Source organism: Megalobrama amblycephala, linkage group LG3, assembly GCF_018812025.1.
Source record: "Megalobrama amblycephala isolate DHTTF-2021 linkage group LG3, ASM1881202v1, whole genome shotgun sequence".
Taxonomy (NCBI): Eukaryota; Metazoa; Chordata; class Actinopteri; order Cypriniformes; family Xenocyprididae; genus Megalobrama; species Megalobrama amblycephala.
The window spans coordinates 30,442,929-30,461,897 of record NC_063046.1 but is presented as its reverse complement, the minus strand read 5'-3'; the positions used below and the strand labels follow the sequence as shown (position 1 = coordinate 30,461,897).

The following is an 18,969-nucleotide window of genomic DNA, read 5'->3' as shown; positions in this document are numbered from 1 at the left end:
ATCACTAGATATTGTTGAATAAAGTCCTTATTTTTTTAAATTTTTAAAAAATATTTTTAGTACCGTTCTGGGCATTGAAAAAGGAAATGATATTGCTGGCAATGGAGGCCTCACTGAGCCATCGGATTTCATCAAAAATATCTTAATTTGTGTTCTGAAGATGAATGAAGGTCTTACGGGTGTGAAACGAGGCTGAGTAATTAATGATTTTATTTTCATTTTTGGGTGAACTAACCCTTTAATGATGTATTTCACACACACACACATATGAAATACTATTAAAGCTGCAATATGTAATATTTTTGCATTAAAATATCCAAAAACCACTAGGCTAGTGTTATATATTTTGTTCACTTGAGTACTTACAATATCCCAAATGTTTCCAACTATTTGTAAATCATGAGAAAATTGCAATTTTAACCAAGGCTCCGGGACGTGTGAGGAGTCGCCTGTCAATTGCGCCATACTCGCGTTACCCTCGGTTTCCGGGTTTATTTTGTAGAAACCATGGAAACACCAAAGACGCTTTAATATATTACACATTTTAATAGAGAAGGGAACATCTGTTTTGATATATTTATAGACAGAAAACTAATTATTGTTATATAGCTCAACACGTTTAGTCTTATTGTTTAAATTAATTTTCTTGATTTTTTTGCGAGTACTATGCTTTACCTTGCCTCAGAGAAAAACACTGTTTTGTCAAGTAGCTAACATAGCATAATCAGATGCAGCTTTATTTTTAGTTACAGTAATACAGCATTTTCTCCATCATACAATACGTTAAAAAATTTAATTGCATGCCATTAATCAACACAAGCCATCCAGTATGATATTCTAAAATCGATCTAGCTTCCTGCAGTGTGTCTCAAACAAGTGTCTCGCAGCTGCCACAGAGTGAACGCTCAGAGTAACGTTATAACATAATTTTCAACACACTCAAATGTATCTAATATGATAAACAGAGCTGCGTTACCTCATACTCATTACCGGAAAAGTGGAAGCAGCGACTGCGGCATAATAAAAGTTCCGCTGCTCGTGGCGTGTGTTGCGCAATCGATCCAGTGGCCTCGTTCAACTCCCACAACACTCAGTCCTGCTCTGTTTCATACTACAGTAACGCTAATAATCGCATCCATGAACATGATTTCTTCCTGACTCTATCCCAATTCTTTTCCATTGGCTGTGAGATGGAGACCACATGTCCCAAGATTCCGCTCTAAAACTTGGCTTCATCAAACTACGCCTTTGTTTTGAATAGGCCTCTAGCGGACAAAATTATTACATATTGTACCTTTAACTAATTAAGTAACTATTTCCTATTTGAATATATTTTAAAATGTAATTAATTCCTGTGATTCCTCATTAACAAACAGACACAAAAAACGTTGATAGTCTATTTATACTCACATTATAAATGACAAAATTAAGACGAGCACAGAAATTCATTAAATGTGTTGATATAAGATTTGGTGGCTTTTATATCTTCTCAAGACAGCTGGATGAATAACAAACTCATCTGTATTTGCTGTTATTGTCATTTGTGGAGGTCAGTGCGTTTATGCATGTTTTTACGTGAATTAAATGAATGTGTTTTAAAGAGCTCTTGTGTGTTCTGCACTGCATTTCCACACAGGATATAAATGACACGAAACTTGACGTTTGATAGGTAATTGAACATGACGTCACACGATTAGCGGTACACCAGAAAGTTTGTCATCGTCAGGTGATGTGTAGGTTGAATTCCGCCCGCTGATTGTCTTAGACGATGGTGGCCTTCCAGGTGGCACTCGTGCATACGAGGGGCTGAACATGAAGGCTACCAGCAGCCAAAACAGTCTGAGACTATGCGTACTGTCGTGTTTGTTTGTGCTGTACATATCTACGCGCGTGGCCGGAAACATGGCCTCTCCGTCACATTTTGGCGTCGCCAGTAAAGAAGTTCGCCGAAATCGACACCCAAAACAGAGGAACTCTCATTTTAAACCTCTAGTAGAAAGCCAAACTGAAGATGAAGGTATGAGACTCATGTTAAGTCTATACAGGATAGCGGCGGATGCAGATGGACGACCAAAGCAGCACAAGTTATTTGGGTCCAACACTATAAGGCTGCTCAAAGCGTCCAACACGGAAAAGCACTTTCTCCCAACCTCAAGTGGTAAAGCACTCTTATCTTCTACACATCCTTTACAAGCACATCTAGAGCACATCATGACTTAGGTTATAGAAGAGATGCTTATTTTGTCCTTATTTGCACCCTTAAAAATAAAAGTTCTTTGTTACCCTCTATTGTTCCATGAAGAACATTTAGCATCAATTGAATATTTTCATTGCAAGGTTCCTTATAGTTAAAAAGTTTTTTAAAAGATTATTAAAATATTCTTCACACTACACTCTTAAAAATAAAAGGTTCTGCATTGGCATATATGGTTCCATGAAGATCATCCATGGAACCTTTCCATTTAACAAACGTTTCTTTATTGTTGAAAAAGATTCTTTGGAATTTTAAAATGTTAATTTTAAGGGAAAAAAAAAAAAAAAAGGTTCCTATAACTGATTGCTGAAAAGTTCTTTGATTAATCAAAGATGGTTGTTTTATGGCATTGCTGTGAAAAAAAAAAAAAAAAAAAAAAAAACCTTGCTAGAACCTTTATTTTTAAAGGATTAGTTCACCCAAAAATGAAAATTCTGTCATTTATTACTTACCCTCATGCCGTTCCACACCCGTAAGACCTTCGTTAATCTTCGGAACACAAATTAAGATATTTTAGTTGAAATCCGATGGCTCAGTGAGGCCTTCATAGGGAGCAATGGACACTTCCTCTCTCAAGATCCAGAAAGGTACTAAAAACATATTTAAATCAGTTCATGTGAGTACAGTGGTTCAATATTAATATTATAAAGCGAAGAGAATATTTTTGGTGCGCCAAAAAAAAAAAAAAAGACTTATATAGTCATGGCCGAGTTCAAAACACTGCTTCAGGAAGCATCGGAGCATAATGAATCAGCGTGTCGAATCTGTTGTTCGGAGCGCCAAAGTCACGTGATTTCAGCCGTTTGGCAGTTTGACACGCAATCTGAATCATGATTCGACACAGAAGAATCATAACGCTCCGAAGCTTCCTGAAGCAGTGTTTTGAAATTGGCCATCACTATATAAGTCATTATTTAGTTTTTTTGTCCCACCAAAAATATTCTGGTTGCTTTATAATATTAATATTGAACCACTGTACTCACATGAACTGATTTAAATATGTTTTTAGTACCTTTATGGATCTTGAGAGAGGAAGTGTCCATTGCTCCCTATGAAGGCCTCATGGAGCCATCGGATTTCAACTAAAATATCTTAATTTGTGTTCCGAAGATTAATGAAGGTCTTACAGGTGTGGAACGGCATGAGGGTAAGTAATAAATGACAGAATTTTTCATTTTTGGGTGAACTAACCCTTTAAGAGTGTGTTGTGCATTGTAGCCCTTGAAGTATTAATAGAACTACTAGATGTGTATTTTTGAAATCTGTGCCCATTGTCTGATTATTTATTTTCATTTTCTCTCTCCCATCTGTAAAACCTGCGGTACTAGACCTTCAGTATAACTACACAGTGAAATATGAACTGAAAAACCTCTTGTTGGACAAACTAGTGAAGGCGTCTTTTTTGCACCTGAGGTCTCCTACGTCATCCCGTCATCCTTTCATTTGTGAGGCAAGGGTCACGTCTCTTGAAGATCTTCCTGAATGTGACTCTGTCACTATGGGTCCTCGAAGCCTGTGGACCGAATCGGATGTCACAAACCATGTGTCTGAGTCAAAAGATGGCCAGGTGTCCCTCTTTGCCCATTATCGATGCATTAAACCAAAGCATGCCAGGTCCATTACACATCGAAAATGCTTCCCACCTCAACACCATCTTCAAGCTCCTGTTTTACTGCTCTTCTTGGAGGAGAAGCAGCAGCCTGTGGAATGGGGGAAGTACTTGACGCCCCTTTCCCTCCCCAGGACCCGTCGATCTCCGGAGCCCGGGAGCATTGCCTCTGACATCCCCAACTACAGGCAAGGACTGAACAGCGTGGCCAAAAACCAGTGCAAGCTGCACTCCTACCCTGTGAGCTTCAAAGATTTGGGATGGGATCACTGGATCATTGCACCCCACAAGTACAACCCTCGCTACTGTATGGGAGATTGCCCTCGTATCCTGTATTATGGCTACAATTCGCCCAACCACGCAATCATGCAGACTTTGATCAGCGAGCTTGGCGTGGCAGATATCCCAATGCCCTCTTGCGTTCCTTATAAATACAAACCTATCAGCGTGCTCATGATGGAGAGGAATGGAAACATAATTTATAAAGAATATGAAGATATGATTGCAGACTCCTGCACCTGCAGATGACTTTGGGCTTGGGGTCAGATCGGGAAAAGAACTGAATGGTGCTAAAGGACAATGTGAATTTGAACCAGCACAACTGAAGAACTCAACTGAAAGGAATGGTTATGTTGGGTTTGATTTGCCTATTGCCATTTCTTGTGCATTAGTAACAACATTCACACAGCGAGGTTTGTGTCAGACTTGAATTGTGGAGAGTGATCAATTCAGTCTCATCTCTCGCAGTACAGACTTTTTGGGGATGTAGGTATGAATTACTGGATTCTGATTATTGAATGAGTGACTGTCATGTAATATTTCTTTTCTGTTCACTCTTTGTCTATGTATGTTCTTTGGTTTCTGTCTAGTGTGTATTAATGTGTCATCTTTTGTAATGTATTTATGGAAGGGGAATGAAGGAGTAGAATTTTGGCACTTTATTGAAGACACTGTACTGAAAAAGAAGAAAGGAAAAAAAAAAAAAAGCACAAAAGAGTCCTGTCTGTTGACTTAGGCCATAGAGTTGTTGCTGTTTCTCTTGTGTCTGCTGCATTTGTAACCTCTTTCTAAAAGCACATATTTTGCCCATCTTTGACAAAGGGCACAGCCTTCGAAAGCAAGTGGAGAAAAGGAGAAGATGCTATTTTTGCACAACCTCAGTAAAGACATATGCAGTAAGCGTATGAAAGAGACTTCCATAGATGTATTTCTTAGAGGTGAAATTAAATTCCATGCGCTTAAATGAATGTTTTAATGTCATGATGAAAGATGTTGAAATAAAGAAGTTATTTTGTAAAAGGAAAAAAAGAAAGCTAACTTATAATATGCTTGTTGTGTGGTCATTTGATTCTCTTTTGTTTGGTATTTCTCTCGGTCAGTAGGGGGCGCTCGCTCAGCTGTGTTTCTCAGCTCCAGTTATTAGTGACTGCAGGAATGCTGGTCTGAACTGGCTTTTTGATGTTATAGAGCTGTCTGGTGTAAAATGTGGGTGAAAGTTCATTCAGAACCTTATGCAAGTGTTCAGACTCTATGCAATATCAGGACAAGATATGGAAGAATATTTTGAAAATCCTTGTGTCAGGTTTTACATGTTATAATTCTCAGAATATGGTGTCTTCCAAGTAACAGGGAAATGTAAACTCTCTAAGACTGAGTACCAGAGAAACAGAAATTTAAAAGAATGATGTATAAAGGCAAATATATACTTTATTTAGTATTTTGGGTTTGGAAGATATGTATGTTTTTATTTGCTGAGGAGAGTAGATATATACAGCAGTAATGTTTAAAGGTTTGGGGTCAGTAAGATTTGTTTGATTTGTTTGATCTTATCCTCTCATCCTGACCCACATTTTTGAACAGTTGTATATACATAAATAATAAAAATCTAAAATGTTTCAATATTTGACCTTTCCTCATTGTAGCATCCACTCTTGGTTAGTGTTCCATTTTCAGTACTCTGCCAGATTATGGCTTTTACAGTGATATATAATGGCATCTTTAGAGAGGAATTAACATACAATAGTCATTCCAGCTGAATACATCAACTATATCTAACATTTTTATTTGACAACATATTGGGAAAATGATGGGCAAACGATGATGATTTTCAGTTATTTAGAGCTCCTAGACAACATTGTTTAGAATTTTGACTTTGAATTGTTTATATAGGCTACACTCTTTTATTTTTGTAGTAGACCAATGTGACATGTTTTTTTTCATATTTAGAAAATGGTCAGGAGCACAGTGGCCTCTGTTATTGACATTATGTTGAACAAGCATAGGAAACCCAGCACAAAAAAAAAAAAAAAAAAAATATATATATATATATATATATATATATATATATATATATACTAAGGCATAACTAAAGCAAATATTAAGTCAGAAAAGCTAAACTGGAGGAATGGGGACGACAACAGTGCATCACAGAACATTAATGCAAAAATGGCTGAAAAATCTGTGAGACAGAGAGCTCAGATAACCCGAGAAAGACATAAGAACTAAATCTCCACAGCGGCACACAGTGTCCCAATGGTAGAACAACCAGCAAAAACAATCGAGAAATCATAGGACCAGTTAGTGCAGCTCTGTCCAAAGTTCTCCAGTGAGATAAAGGAAGATGCACAGTGGTAGCCAAGCTTCTCAAAGACATGAAGACATGAAACCTAAAACTGAAAAAGGTTATGTCCTTAATAACTTGAGCAGGTAAAGCCATCAGCACAAAACCCTCAGCAATTACAGCGAATGCACTCCATGTTTATGTGGAGCAGCCCTTATACAGTTAAAGGGAAAGTACACCCAGTAATGAAAATTGTGTCATCATTTACTCGCCATCATGTTGTTTCAAACCCGTATGCTTTCTTGCTTAGACTGTGGAACACGCAAGAAGATATTTTGAGAAATGTCTGTACAATGAAACTCAAAACAGTTTGGTATAAACTGACAGTAAAAATGACATATTATTCATGTTTGGGTAAACTGTTTCTTTAACCGTGTGAAATACAGCACGTACAACATTGCTAAACACCTCTAACAACACTTCGATCAGTTCGATCAGAAATATGGATTAAGGACTTTGTGTATGAAGTTTGGGATTTCAAGCCAGATACCACTTTGTAACAAAACATCACTTGCATTGAAAATGGATGAATCTGCGGAGATCTTTTTCTCCTCTTTGGTACTGATAATTGTTCCCAGCAGGAACTGAAACAATTTTTTGTCTAAGACAAACATGCCAAATGGGTACAGCAATCGCTGTCTTTGACCCTGGAGCGCTGAGGGAATACTCTGATGAATTGTCATAATTTGATTCATATGGAGAGATATATTGTTAAGGGAAAGGATATATACAGTGGTTCTTCCCCTGAAGTCGAACTCATAAAAGTCTTCTTAAGGCTGCTGGTGAAAGGAATTTAATTTCTTATCTTTTTCAAATGATAGAATGTTCTATTTTTCTGTAATCTGTTGTTCAGTACAAAGAACATTATCTCCAAAAATGCCTCAGGGTTTGTTCATTAAATCTACAGTGCCCTCCACTAATATTGGCACCCTTGGTAAATATATGAGTAAAGGTGGCTGTGAAAATAAATCTGCATTGTTTATCCTTTTGATCTTTCATTAAAAAAAATCACAAAATTCTAACCTTTGAGAAAATAAGCTCATTATGAAATAAATGTTTTTCTCTAGTTCATGTTGGCCACAATTGTTGGCTCCCAATTATTGCAATGTCCTTTTTCCATGATAACAGCTCTGATGCCTGATGTGTTTGGAGAACATCTGACAAGAAATCAGAGACCATTCCTTCATATAGAATCTCTCCAGATCCTTCAGATCCCAGCTCCATGTTGGTGCTTCTTCTCTTCAGTTCACTCCACTCATTTTCTTTAGGGTTCAGGTCAGGGGACCGGGACGGCCATGGCAGAAGCTTTGTTTTGTGCTCAGTGACACATTTTTGTGTTGATTTTGATGTTTGTTTTGGATCATTGTCCTGATGGAAGATTAAAAGAGCAGTCCCCCCCACCCAAGACTCAACTAATCTCTGCAATTCTCCATCTGTGATCCTTGGAGACTCTTTGGCCACTCAAACTCTCCTCCTCACCATGCATTAGGACGATATAGACACACGTCCTCTTCCAGGGAGATTTGTAAGATCTTTAGTTGATTGGAACTTCTTAATTATTGCCCTGATGGTGGAAATGGGGATTTTCAATGCGTTAGCTTTTCTTATTGCCATTTTCTATTTTGTGAAGCTCAACGACCTTTTGCTGCACATCAGAACTTTATTTTGAGTTTTTTCTCATTGTGATGAATGATTAAGGGAATTTGGCCTTTGTGTTTACACCTATTTGTACTCCTGTGGAACAGGAAGTCATTGCTGGACAATTTAATGTTCATGATCACCCTGGTGTGCTAAAAAATGTAAATATGAATAGGAAAATACTTCAGAGATATTTTACTCATAAGAATTTCTTGGGGTGTCAATAACTGTGGCCAACATGTATTTGAGAAAAACATTTATTTCATAATTTGAGTACCCCCCCCACCCCCTTCAATTGTTTTACTTCAATGAAAGGTTATAAATTTGTGAATTTTTTAAATTAAAGATCAAAAGGATAAACAATGCAGATTTATTTTCACAGCCGCCTTTGCTCATATTTACTAAGGGTGCCAATATTAGTGGAGGGCACATGTAAATTAATTTCACTTGCATTTCACACTGCTAAATCTATGCATTCTTTCTTTTTTTTCAGTGTTCATGTGAACAGAGACACTCAGAAGAGTCACATCTGTGCAGATAGTGTTGGAGAGAGATTTCCTGGTAGAATTGCACAGAAAAGCCCCCATGAACTTTGGAAACACGTGATTCTGTTCACCTCATTTAAGGCTGATTACCCAATGCTGTTAAATGGCTAAAGGCAATTTTTTGTCAAGCTAGTTTTACATTTCAAATACATGAATGTATATATTTTCACTGGCCTAAAATAAACCACACACTCTTTGTCCTTATTGACTACAAGTAATGTCTTAACCTGCATCGTTGATCTCTGTGTGAATAAAGAGAGTAATTTTCTCATCTTTTCAGCTTTTCATTAAATATACACTACTGTTCAAAATTTGGAAATTTGGATGTCTTATGCTCACCAATGCAACATTTATTTGATCAAAAATACAGGAAAAACAGTACTATTGTAAAATATTATTACTACGTCTTCTTATTATTAATGATGAAATCAGTTGCACTGCTTAATATTTTTCTGAAAACCATGATATTTATCTTAGCAGGATTCTTTGATGAATAGAAAGACCATGTGAAATAGAACACCTTTATAACATTATAAATGTTTTTACAGTAACTTTTGATCAATTTAATGTGTCCTTGCTAAATAAAAGCATTAATTTCTTTAAAAAAAAAAAGTGACCCCAAACTTTTGAATGTTACTGTAACTACCACAAGCATAAAGAGGAAAGGCCAGTCCTCAAAGTGTATAGCAATATGATGTGCTTGACCTCAATAAACACTAACATATTTAATGCAACATTGATCTGAACAAATCATGTTTGCCTCGCAGAAACTTGCTTAACTTTGAGCTCTATCACAATATGACCAATACAGCGAGCATGCTAGAAATGTTTAAAACAAGGCCACCAGCTTAGGAAATACTGAGTATTATTTATGTGAACTGATAATCCCAAGATGATAAGCATCATATCCAGTAAACACCATGAGTCAGTGTGGAACCTTTGTGATGAGCTGGACCAGGGGCCCGACTCATGTCTGACCCGCTGTCATCTTTGCTGTGACTTTGCTGTCAGTCTTTTTTCTTTCCTTGTTTTTTGTCCATTTGTTATTCTTCATTAAAACGCAATCAGTCATTGTTCTTTTTCAAGGTCCCTGTGCATGTGTATATGATAAAAGGGAGACAGAAGAACTATGTCAAAGGAACTTTGAAGAAACGGGATGGGAAAATTAAAATTAAAGCCTTAGAATGCGATATAAATCATCTTTTCTATTGGGTTTTTAAATCGGTGAATACCATTGCATAACTGTCTAAATTGTATGGTTCAACAAACTGCGGTGATACTGCAGATTTACATCATTGAACTCTAAAATGCTGACAAGCTTCGTTCTTATCCTTCATTCTTCTCGTTCTTTCTTATCTTTTGCTTCTCTCAACTTTGGCTGTGTTTTCTCCTAGAGTCCCAGAGGACACATTATTCCAGTCACAAACATTAAGCAAACATGTGCCACATCTGGTAATGAAAAAGCAGAGAGACAGAGAGAGACAGACAGAGAGAGAGAGAGAGAGAGAGAGAGAGAAAGTGAGAGGAATGAGGGAGAGGCATCGGTTTCTCTTCTGCTGACTGGAGGGTATATAAGACAGTACATCGTCTCTGTGGTCAGTGTCACTGTTACAGCAACTGAATCTATTCACTCAGCATGCAGGATCACAGTCACAGAAGGGCTCTTCTAGCCTGGTGCCTGGTGTTTTTGGTGCTTGTCCAGCAGGTAATTATGATCAAGTTTTTTCATTTTTAATATTGACAAAACAAATTGGTTAATGGCTCTCTAAATTACTGACTTTTACACCTTCACAGTTTGATGATATTTCTGTTAGCGTGTTCAATTTTTACTTAAGTGTTACTTATTATAAGTTTCTCAGCCTCATCTCAAGATTTCCAAGCATCATTTTAATACTGGATTACTTATTTGTTTTTCTCCTTTCCTTTTGTATGACTCAACAGTTCATCTAAAGCTCTTTTTTATGTATCTGACTATATATATCTAGATTTATGTTATATTTACTGTACTGTAACTTGATATTTGCATGTCTTTGGGGTTCTGAAATAAAAACGTGTTCTGAGAAAATTATCTATATGTCACAAACTCCATTTATTGCCTTCACAGTTGCAAAGATCACTGCAGTTTACCAGCATATTTCTTAACAGCGGTTCCAATAGTCAAACTCATGAAACATAACTACATAAATACATAAACTATGCAGAAATGGTTGTATAATTTTATCTTTATTATAAAATGGATATTAAGTTTTATTAGTGTAGAGCTCATTGACACATTGTGTGTTTTAGGTAACCTGCAGTCCTGTGCCACAGTCGGACACACCCTCAACTTCTGTGCAGGAAGTTCAAAGGTCACTGAAGAGAACAGCTCGGATGACCCCATTATGGAGGATCATGGGTACTAAACCTCACGGTGCCTACTGCCAGAACAATTATGAGTGCTCAACAGGAATATGCAGGTGAATGCACCACTTAAAGTCACCTTGACATCAAAATTGAGAACTGTAATTTTTTTATATACACAGTACAGTCCAAAAGTTTGGAACCACTAAGATTTTTAATGTTTTTAAAAGAAGTTTCATCTGCTCACCAAGGCTACATTTATTTAATTAAAAATACAGTAAAAAACAGTAATATTGTGAAATATTATTACAGTTTAAAATAACTGTGTACTATTTAAATATATTTGACAAAGTAATTTATTCCTGTGATGCAAAGCTGAATTTTCAGCATCGTTACTCCAGTCTTCAGTGTCACATGATCCTTCAGAAATCATTCTAATATGCTGATTTGCTGCTCAATAAACATTTATGATTATTTTCAATGTTGAAAACAGTTGTGTACTTTTTTTTCAGGATTCCTTGATGAATAGAAAGTTCAAAAGAACAGCATTTATCTGAAATACAAAGCTTCTGTAGCATTATACACTACCGTTCAAAAGTTTGGGGTCAGTAAGAATTTTTATTTTTATTTTTTTGAAAAGAAATTAAAGAAATGAATACTTTTATTCAGCAAGGATGCATTAAATCAATCAAAAGTGGCAGTAAAGACATTTATAATGTTACAAAAGATTAGATTTCAGATAAACACTGTTCTTTTGAACTTTCTATTCATCAAATAATCCTGAAAAAAATATTGTACACAAATATTTTGTACAATTGTACACATTAAATGTTTCTTGAGCAGCAGATCAGCATATTAGAATGATTTCTGAAGGATCATGTGACACTGAAGACTGGAGTAATGATGCTGAAAATTCAGCTTTGTCATCACAGGAATAAATTACTTTGTGAAATATATTCAAATAGAAAACAGTTATTTTAAATTGTAATAATATTTCACAATATTATTGTTTTTTACTGTATTTTTAATTAAATAAATGTAGCCTTGGTGAGCAGACGAAACTTCTTTTAAAAACATAAAAAATCTTAGTGGTTCCAAACTTTTGGACTGTACTGTATATATATCTGATTTATCCGTGCGTTATTATTATTTTTTTAAATCTAACTCCCCCTTCCTCTTGTAACGACATCTCTTCTCTTCTCTGATGACGTGTTTACTGACACCAGGGCGGGACAACCTGTCACTCAAATGACATCACAGCAATAGCAAACCAAAACCATCAACCATCTAATCAATTCCCAATAGACAAAATCAAATCCGCCCTCCTGTCGATTGCAATTTCCATTTCATGCCGACTTTAAACATTTCAAGTTTTTTTTTTTTGTCTTGCTGGCAGTAGTTTCAGACTTTTAAACAATAAATGTAAGAACTAATTCACTGATTTTTTTTTTTTTTTTTTATGTAAGGAGTAAAACAACATACATTAAGACAATCAAATATACATTTTAATTCCTTCTATTTTAAATAGAACAACACCACCAAAAATACCTATTGAAGGACAAGGCTGCAATATCACCCCAATGGCATCACTGATAGTTTTAAAAACCAATGCGCAGTAATTATTTAGAGAGAAGCAAGACCAAAATGAATGCGTCAGACTGGCGGGGGAAAAAGAGCACTTATCACAGGCTGCATCTAATCCAGGATATATTCCAGCTAACCATGCCTTGCTCAGGTGAACCCTGTGCAGCACTTTGAATTGTATGAGCCCTAACCTAACCATGAAGATGATGATGAGTGGAGCTTTTTAAGCGCCTCCCTCCAAAAAGCCTCAGATAGCTCAATGCCCAATTCGTCTTCCCATCTGGATTTAATTTTATCCAGATTGTACTCTTTCAAAGACATGAGCTGGGAGTATAAAAGTGAAATCAATCCTTTATTATAAAAATTGAGAGTAAGATTATCTAAGGATGAGGTAGGAGGAAGGTCAAGGAAGGATGGGAATTTGTTTTTAACAAAATTGCGAAAAAAAAAGTGGTTTTGTGGGAGGTCATACAATCTGCAGAGGTTCTAAAAACTGTTGAATAAACCTTCAGTATATAAATCTTTGATGCATTTCAACCCACTGTCTAAATGATGAGTCCAGTGTAGAGGGAGGGAATAAATGATTTTTGTAAATAGGACCCAAAACCGATGCTGGTGTAAATTTATAGTGACAACGAAACTGATTAAAGATCTTGAGAGTAGAAAGTACAACAGGATTGGATGTGAATCGAGAAGCTTTCAAAGGCAAGGAAGAATACACTAAAGCAGGGAGAGAAGAAGAGTGACATGTCTGTGCTTCAATTAAACACCAATTTGTTTCTGGGCAATGAAGCCAAAATAATATCTTCTGAATATTTGATGCCCAGTAATAATGAGTAAAACTTGGGAGACCTAAACCACCAACATCACGGGTCCTCTGAAGATCATGTTTGTTAACCCTGGGGATCTTATTTTCCCAAATGTAAGAGGATATGGATTGGTTGATTGAGTGGAAAAAAGATTTGGGCAAAAAAACTGGTAGGGACTGAAACAAATAAAACAAATACTTCTTCTAACTGAGCTTTATAATTGCCTTCAAACTAAGAAGAAAAGGAGCGCGTCATACGAATTCCAAGGTATTTAAACCCATCAAGAGGAAAACGGAAGGGTAATGATTCTTGTTGAATTTGTAAGGCCAAATTATTAATGGGGAAACATTCACTTTTTTGGAAATTTAATTTGTATCCCGAAAAGGTACCAAACCGACCTAATGCTCTAAATCTACCACCTTATCTGACTGCAGGGTGGGAATATCTAAATTATCTAAGAAACTTTCCATATCCGTTGGATCTGAAGGGAATTCAGAAGTGTATAATGAGGAGTAAAAGGTTTTAAAAGTTTTGTTAATTTCTTCTAGGTTGCTTGTTAAAGTTTGATTAGAGTCCTTTATCTGGGAAATAAGACAAAAGCAGCCTGACGTTTCAACTGGTGAGCCAAAAGCCGACTTGATTTGTCTCCATACTCATAGACCACGTGTCCTTATTATTATTTGCTCTGCATGAGTAGTGGATAAAAAATTAAACTTTGTCTGCAAGTCCACTTTTTTTTTTACGTAATTTGGCTGTAGGCGATTCAGAATATTGTCTGTCTGAATCTAATATGGATTGTGAGAGTGCTTGCAGTTCCTTCTTACGTTCTTTATTAGCATACAATGTATAAGATGATATTTGGCCCCTCAAGTAAGCTTTCAAAGTCTCCCAGAGTTAGGAGTAAGACACTGTATCTGTTTTATTGAATTCCAGAAACGTGTCTATATTATTTGAGACAAAGTTACAGAATTTATCGTTAGATAGTAGTAATGAATCAAATGACCAGAGTGGGCGTTTCCTGATGTTTGAAGGGAAATGCAGGTCCAGCACCACAGGCGCATGATCGGAAACAACTATAGCCGTGTAGTCAACTTTCTTAACCATTGATATAAACAAGTTGTCTATAAAAAAAATAGTCTAGTCTGGAAAAGGAGTGATGGACATGGGAATAAAAGAAGAATTGCCTAGTCATTGGGTTTAAGATAAATAGAGAAAAAGCCTTTGCCATATCAGAAACATTACTACTAGAGCTGGACCTGTCAAGCTGAGGATCGAAAACACAAATAAAATCACCTGCAAATAACAAATGATGTGTATTAAGCTTGGGAATTAATGATAGGAGACTATTTGCAAACTGAACATCATCCCAGTTGGGAGCATAAACGTTAACTAATACCACTGGGACTTGAAAAAGAGATCCAGAGACAATAATGTAACGACCACTAGGGTCACAGATTGTGTCAGAAGGTATAAATTGTACTCTCTTATTAATTAAAATTGCCACACCTCTTGATCTACTGTTAAATTTGGAATGAAAAATTTGACTAACCCATATCTTACGAATTCTATTGTGATCTTCTGGTCTTAAATGTGTTTCTTGTAAAAACAATATATCTGGTTTGAAAGATTTAAGATGGGAGAAAACTTTAGCTCTTTTAACAGGACCGTTTAATCCCCTGACATTCCATGTCATCAGCCTCACAAGGATGACCTTCATTTTCATCATCACCTATATTACCTGAGTGATGTAAAAATTAGACACATGCAGGGGTTTCAAACTGAAACAAATTGTAACCATAAATTTTAAACGACAAAAAAAAGGATACCAGACCTAGAAACCAGAGGTAAACAATGCTGCCAACCACCCCTCCCACCCCCCCCATCCAAACACAGGAAAAGAATATTATAATACCTAGATCTAATTCCCCAACTGAGGATGATCACAGATAAAACAAAGATTAATGAAAAGACTTCCAAAGTATGCGAACTAACAACAAATGGAGTCATATACAATGTGAGTGTAGCCCCCTTATAAAAGAAGTTCAGAAACAAAAATTGTCGACATTTAACCCTTTCACACGTAAGTTTTAAATATTCTGGCTGACCCCCCAGCGTGAGTTTTTTGAAGCGACCGTTATTTAGAACGTATCACTTTATGGTTTCCATGGTGACGCGTCATTGCTTTTATGTGACACCCCGCAGCACTGTATGAATGATAATCTGCTTTCATTTAATTTTTCCTTTGTTATTCAAAATATTCATAAATTTGTTGACTATAGCATGAAATATCTAATATTCCGATTGACAAATATGTGCAAGTGGATGTGTTTTGCAGTTTAAACACCTTTATAACGATCATGTTAGTTGAGCCATATGCGCGATGGGCGCCGCCATGTTAGTTTGCGCCGCACAGAGAATCGGATCTGTTGGATTTACAACCCGTGAATTTATCCACTTCTCCCGAAATACATGAAAGTAAATGAGTCGGTGAACTGGGGAAGAATAGAGTAAGCTTTAAAGTTACTTTCACAATGTGTATCTGATATGAATAAAACGTGTTGTCTAATTATAATGGAAAGGGTTGTTATTTCCGCTTCTATAGACATCATTGTGTATTTTACAAACTCTAAATATATTGTTTTGTTAGTACTCGTGTGTATTTAAATGTCTGAAACCTACAATAAACATTATTTGGTTGAAAACACTGCATATATGTAATATATGAAAAAGACGCGCGTCCGTCTCTGGTTTAGCGCCAGCCAAAGCGCGCACGCACATTTGAATTTGGCAGTTGATCACGCGATGCACTGAACGTTCTAATCACACCGGTGTGATCGTACGCTCCTGGGGCCAGCCAAGACTGATCACACCGGTGTGATCGTACGTGTTAAAGGGTTAAGTTATGCCGAAGAAGAGGTATGTTTTCCCTTCATGAGTAACACGGAGCAGGGTACAAGAGACCGAATCGGACTCCCGAGACTTCACATCTTTAAACGCCGCTCGCTTTTTCCCTAGCTCAGCGCTGAAATCCTCATGGAAAAACACTCAGTGTCCATGAAAGAGCAACTCCCGCTGTTGCCTGCTGAATCTGAGGATGCGATGCTTATCCTGGAAAAAGTGAAAACGAACCAGAAACACTCTTGGTTTGGTCTTCTTGGCCCTTGCATCGTTAGTTGGATTCGGTCCGACTCGGTGGGCACGAGAAAGAACAAGAGGACTCGTGAAAAAGTCCTTACCCTGCACTTCCTCAAAAAAATCAGTCATAAATTCGGGTCTGATCCTTCCAGCCTTTCAGGGATGCCCACCACTCTCTGTGAGCGATTCTCGAGATTCTCCAGCTTTTCCTTCAGGAACACGTTCTCTTTACGTAGTGCATCCATTGAAACCTTGACATTCGCCAGCCTGTCACTGCAATCATTTAGCCCGTCTTCAACCTCGCGAAGTCATTCGTCATGAGCTTCGTAATATGATTTAATGTCGCGTTCACAGGTGACAGTGCTCCAGCCAGCTCTGTTTTTAAAAGTGAGTGAACTACTTGCGTCATGTCAGAAAGGAGCGCTGACCGGAGTCTTTCGAGATCTTCAGGTAAAGCCGTTAGGGCCTCAGGCGGTGGTGCCATTTCGTCGGTCTAGCTCGAAGAAGCTTCGCCGTCTCTATCGCCAGTTTTATTTATCGAAGTTGCTTTCTTCTCGCCATTTGTGTTCCACCTTGATTTCACGTAATATCAGCTGCCAGATAGTCGACTGTATTGAACTTAACTTATATCGACAGAATAACGACCAAATGTACGAAAGAAGTCGGGAGCTACACTCGTGTGCGCCTACTCACGCCATGCTTAACCTGGAAGTCAATTCACTAATTCTTAAAGTCCCCGTGAACCGGAAGTTGCAAACGACTTTTCTCCAGTGCTGTGACGTATTTCCAAGTGAAACAGAATATTGAATAGAGGGCAGAGTTTTTTTTAATTAAAAATAAATAAATATAGAGGGCAGAGCTTTACTTTAGTGCTCCTCCTCTCCATCTCTCGCTCACTATGCTCGCTCATAGCAGACTAACGGTTGGAGGGGAGTGGTTTAAGCGATTTCAACCCAAGCCGTCAAACTGACGTCATCAGAGAAGGGGCACCGTTGCAGAGGGGAGGAGCATTTTCAGATTTTGATTAAATATTATGAAGCCAAACTATTGTTTTGTGTGGATTGACTTGCACGGATGAATTGTTCACCACAAAACTAGCAATTTGAGCTAACAAAATAAATAAGGTCAATTTTTATTTCATATGTACTTTAATGTTTCTTTTCATCCACAGGAGAGGCCACTGTTCCTACAGCCAACCGATTAATTCCTAAAATGAAGACTCCGTCTTTGCTCTCTAACCTGACGTTTTTACACCATCATGCATGACAAGAGCTTGATTCAGTGAACAGCAGGGGCAACTGAATGTGCAATGCAGTTAATAATCAGTTAGACATATAGTCAAGGCTAGGGCTGACTCCTCTAAAGCCACAAAGGAGGCAATAGGTAATGTTCTGAGTATTGGGCTTATCATAAGGTACATAACTTGTGGACTTTTTTGAGAGTGCAAAGAAAAATCAACATAATCCTTGTAACCTACATGCACGCACAGCATAGGCTATTGCTATGTCGAATGACATTTTTGATGGACTGATTTCAGTTGGTGCTGGGAAGGTGATACAGAGTATGTCAATGAAGAATGTCATTTTGGGCCAGTTTCCCTGAACCAGATTATATAGTCCATGTCCTGGATGTACCTGGAGTACAGTATTGCCCTTGCCACTAACAGCTCATCTCAGGACTAAGCTCAGTCTAAACATGGAAACTGGTCTGTAGTACTAGATCATGTTACCTGAAAGCTATATGCAAGTGAAAGCAACCGTAAACTGTGCAGTACCTTAGATCAACCCAAAAGTCGTTGAACCAAAGTTAGACTAGAGAAAAGGGACAGAGAAAGTGCAAAGGTTGCCATTATTGATTGTGCCTAGATATTATTAACCATTTGCCTCCATCTTTGTGTGCTCACGTTTGTAGTATTTAATTTAAGACTCATTTACCTGTCACTATTTATGTTGTTATAAGTGTCTCAACCTCATCTCAAGATTTCCAAGCATCATTTTAATACTGGATTACTATTTATTGTTTTTCTCTTTTCCTTTTGTATGACTCAACAGTTCATCTAAAGCTCTTTTTTTTATGTATCTGACGATATATCTCTATAAGACTTATATGTTATACTGTACTGTAACTCGATATGTGCATGTCTTATATGAGTGAACTTTAGGTTTCTGAAATTAAAATGTGTTACGAGAAAATTATCTATATGTCAAAAACTCCATTTATTGCCTTCACAGTTGCACAAATCACAGCGGTTTACCAGCGAATTTCTTAGCAGCAGTTCCAGTAAAACCTGGAAGAAAAAAAAAGTGCATTTAAAAATGTAAAGTTTTGTGACCTGAATGGACATCAGTCATTGTTACAGATTTGTCATGCAAACCTCAGTGGTAGTGTGATCAGGGTTTCTGAATAGAGACCAGGGACCCACGCAGCACACAGCA

The 18,969-nt window shown here is 37.2% G+C and overlaps 2 protein-coding genes across 2 annotated transcripts; both read left to right on the top strand.

The window, feature by feature from the left end:
* The first annotated feature begins 1,459 nt into the window (after nucleotides 1–1,459).
* On the top strand, nucleotides 1,460–5,181 carry bmp15 (bone morphogenetic protein 15). Its single transcript, XM_048185046.1, has 2 exons — nucleotides 1,460–2,158; nucleotides 3,583–5,181. Exons 1-2 carry the CDS (start codon nucleotides 1,813–1,815, stop codon nucleotides 4,389–4,391), a joined length of 1,155 nt encoding a protein of 384 aa, XP_048041003.1. The 5' UTR covers nucleotides 1,460–1,812; the 3' UTR covers nucleotides 4,392–5,181.
* A 5,037-nt stretch (nucleotides 5,182–10,218) lies between these two features.
* leap2 (liver-expressed antimicrobial peptide 2) lies at nucleotides 10,219–18,729 on the top strand. Its single transcript, XM_048185045.1, has 3 exons — nucleotides 10,219–10,371; nucleotides 10,953–11,122; nucleotides 17,706–18,729. The coding sequence occupies exons 1-3, from the start codon at nucleotides 10,303–10,305 to the stop codon at nucleotides 17,743–17,745; spliced, it is 279 nt and encodes a 92-aa protein (XP_048041002.1). The 5' UTR covers nucleotides 10,219–10,302; the 3' UTR covers nucleotides 17,746–18,729.
* The last annotated feature ends 240 nt before the right edge of the window (nucleotides 18,730–18,969 follow it).

Coding starts and splice junctions, on each gene's coding strand:
- bmp15 (XM_048185046.1), top strand. CDS start 1,813: ATGAAGGCTACCAGCAGCCAAAACAGTCTGAGACTATGCGTACTGTCG. Junction 2,159..3,582: donor CTTTCTCCCAACCTCAAGTG/GTAAAGCACTCT, acceptor CTGCGGTACTAG/ACCTTCAGTATAACTACACA.
- leap2 (XM_048185045.1), top strand. CDS start 10,303: ATGCAGGATCACAGTCACAGAAGGGCTCTTCTAGCCTGGTGCCTGGTG. Junction 10,372..10,952: donor TTTTGGTGCTTGTCCAGCAG/GTAATTATGATC, acceptor TGTGTGTTTTAG/GTAACCTGCAGTCCTGTGCC. Junction 11,123..17,705: donor TGCTCAACAGGAATATGCAG/GTGAATGCACCA, acceptor TTTCATCCACAG/GAGAGGCCACTGTTCCTACA.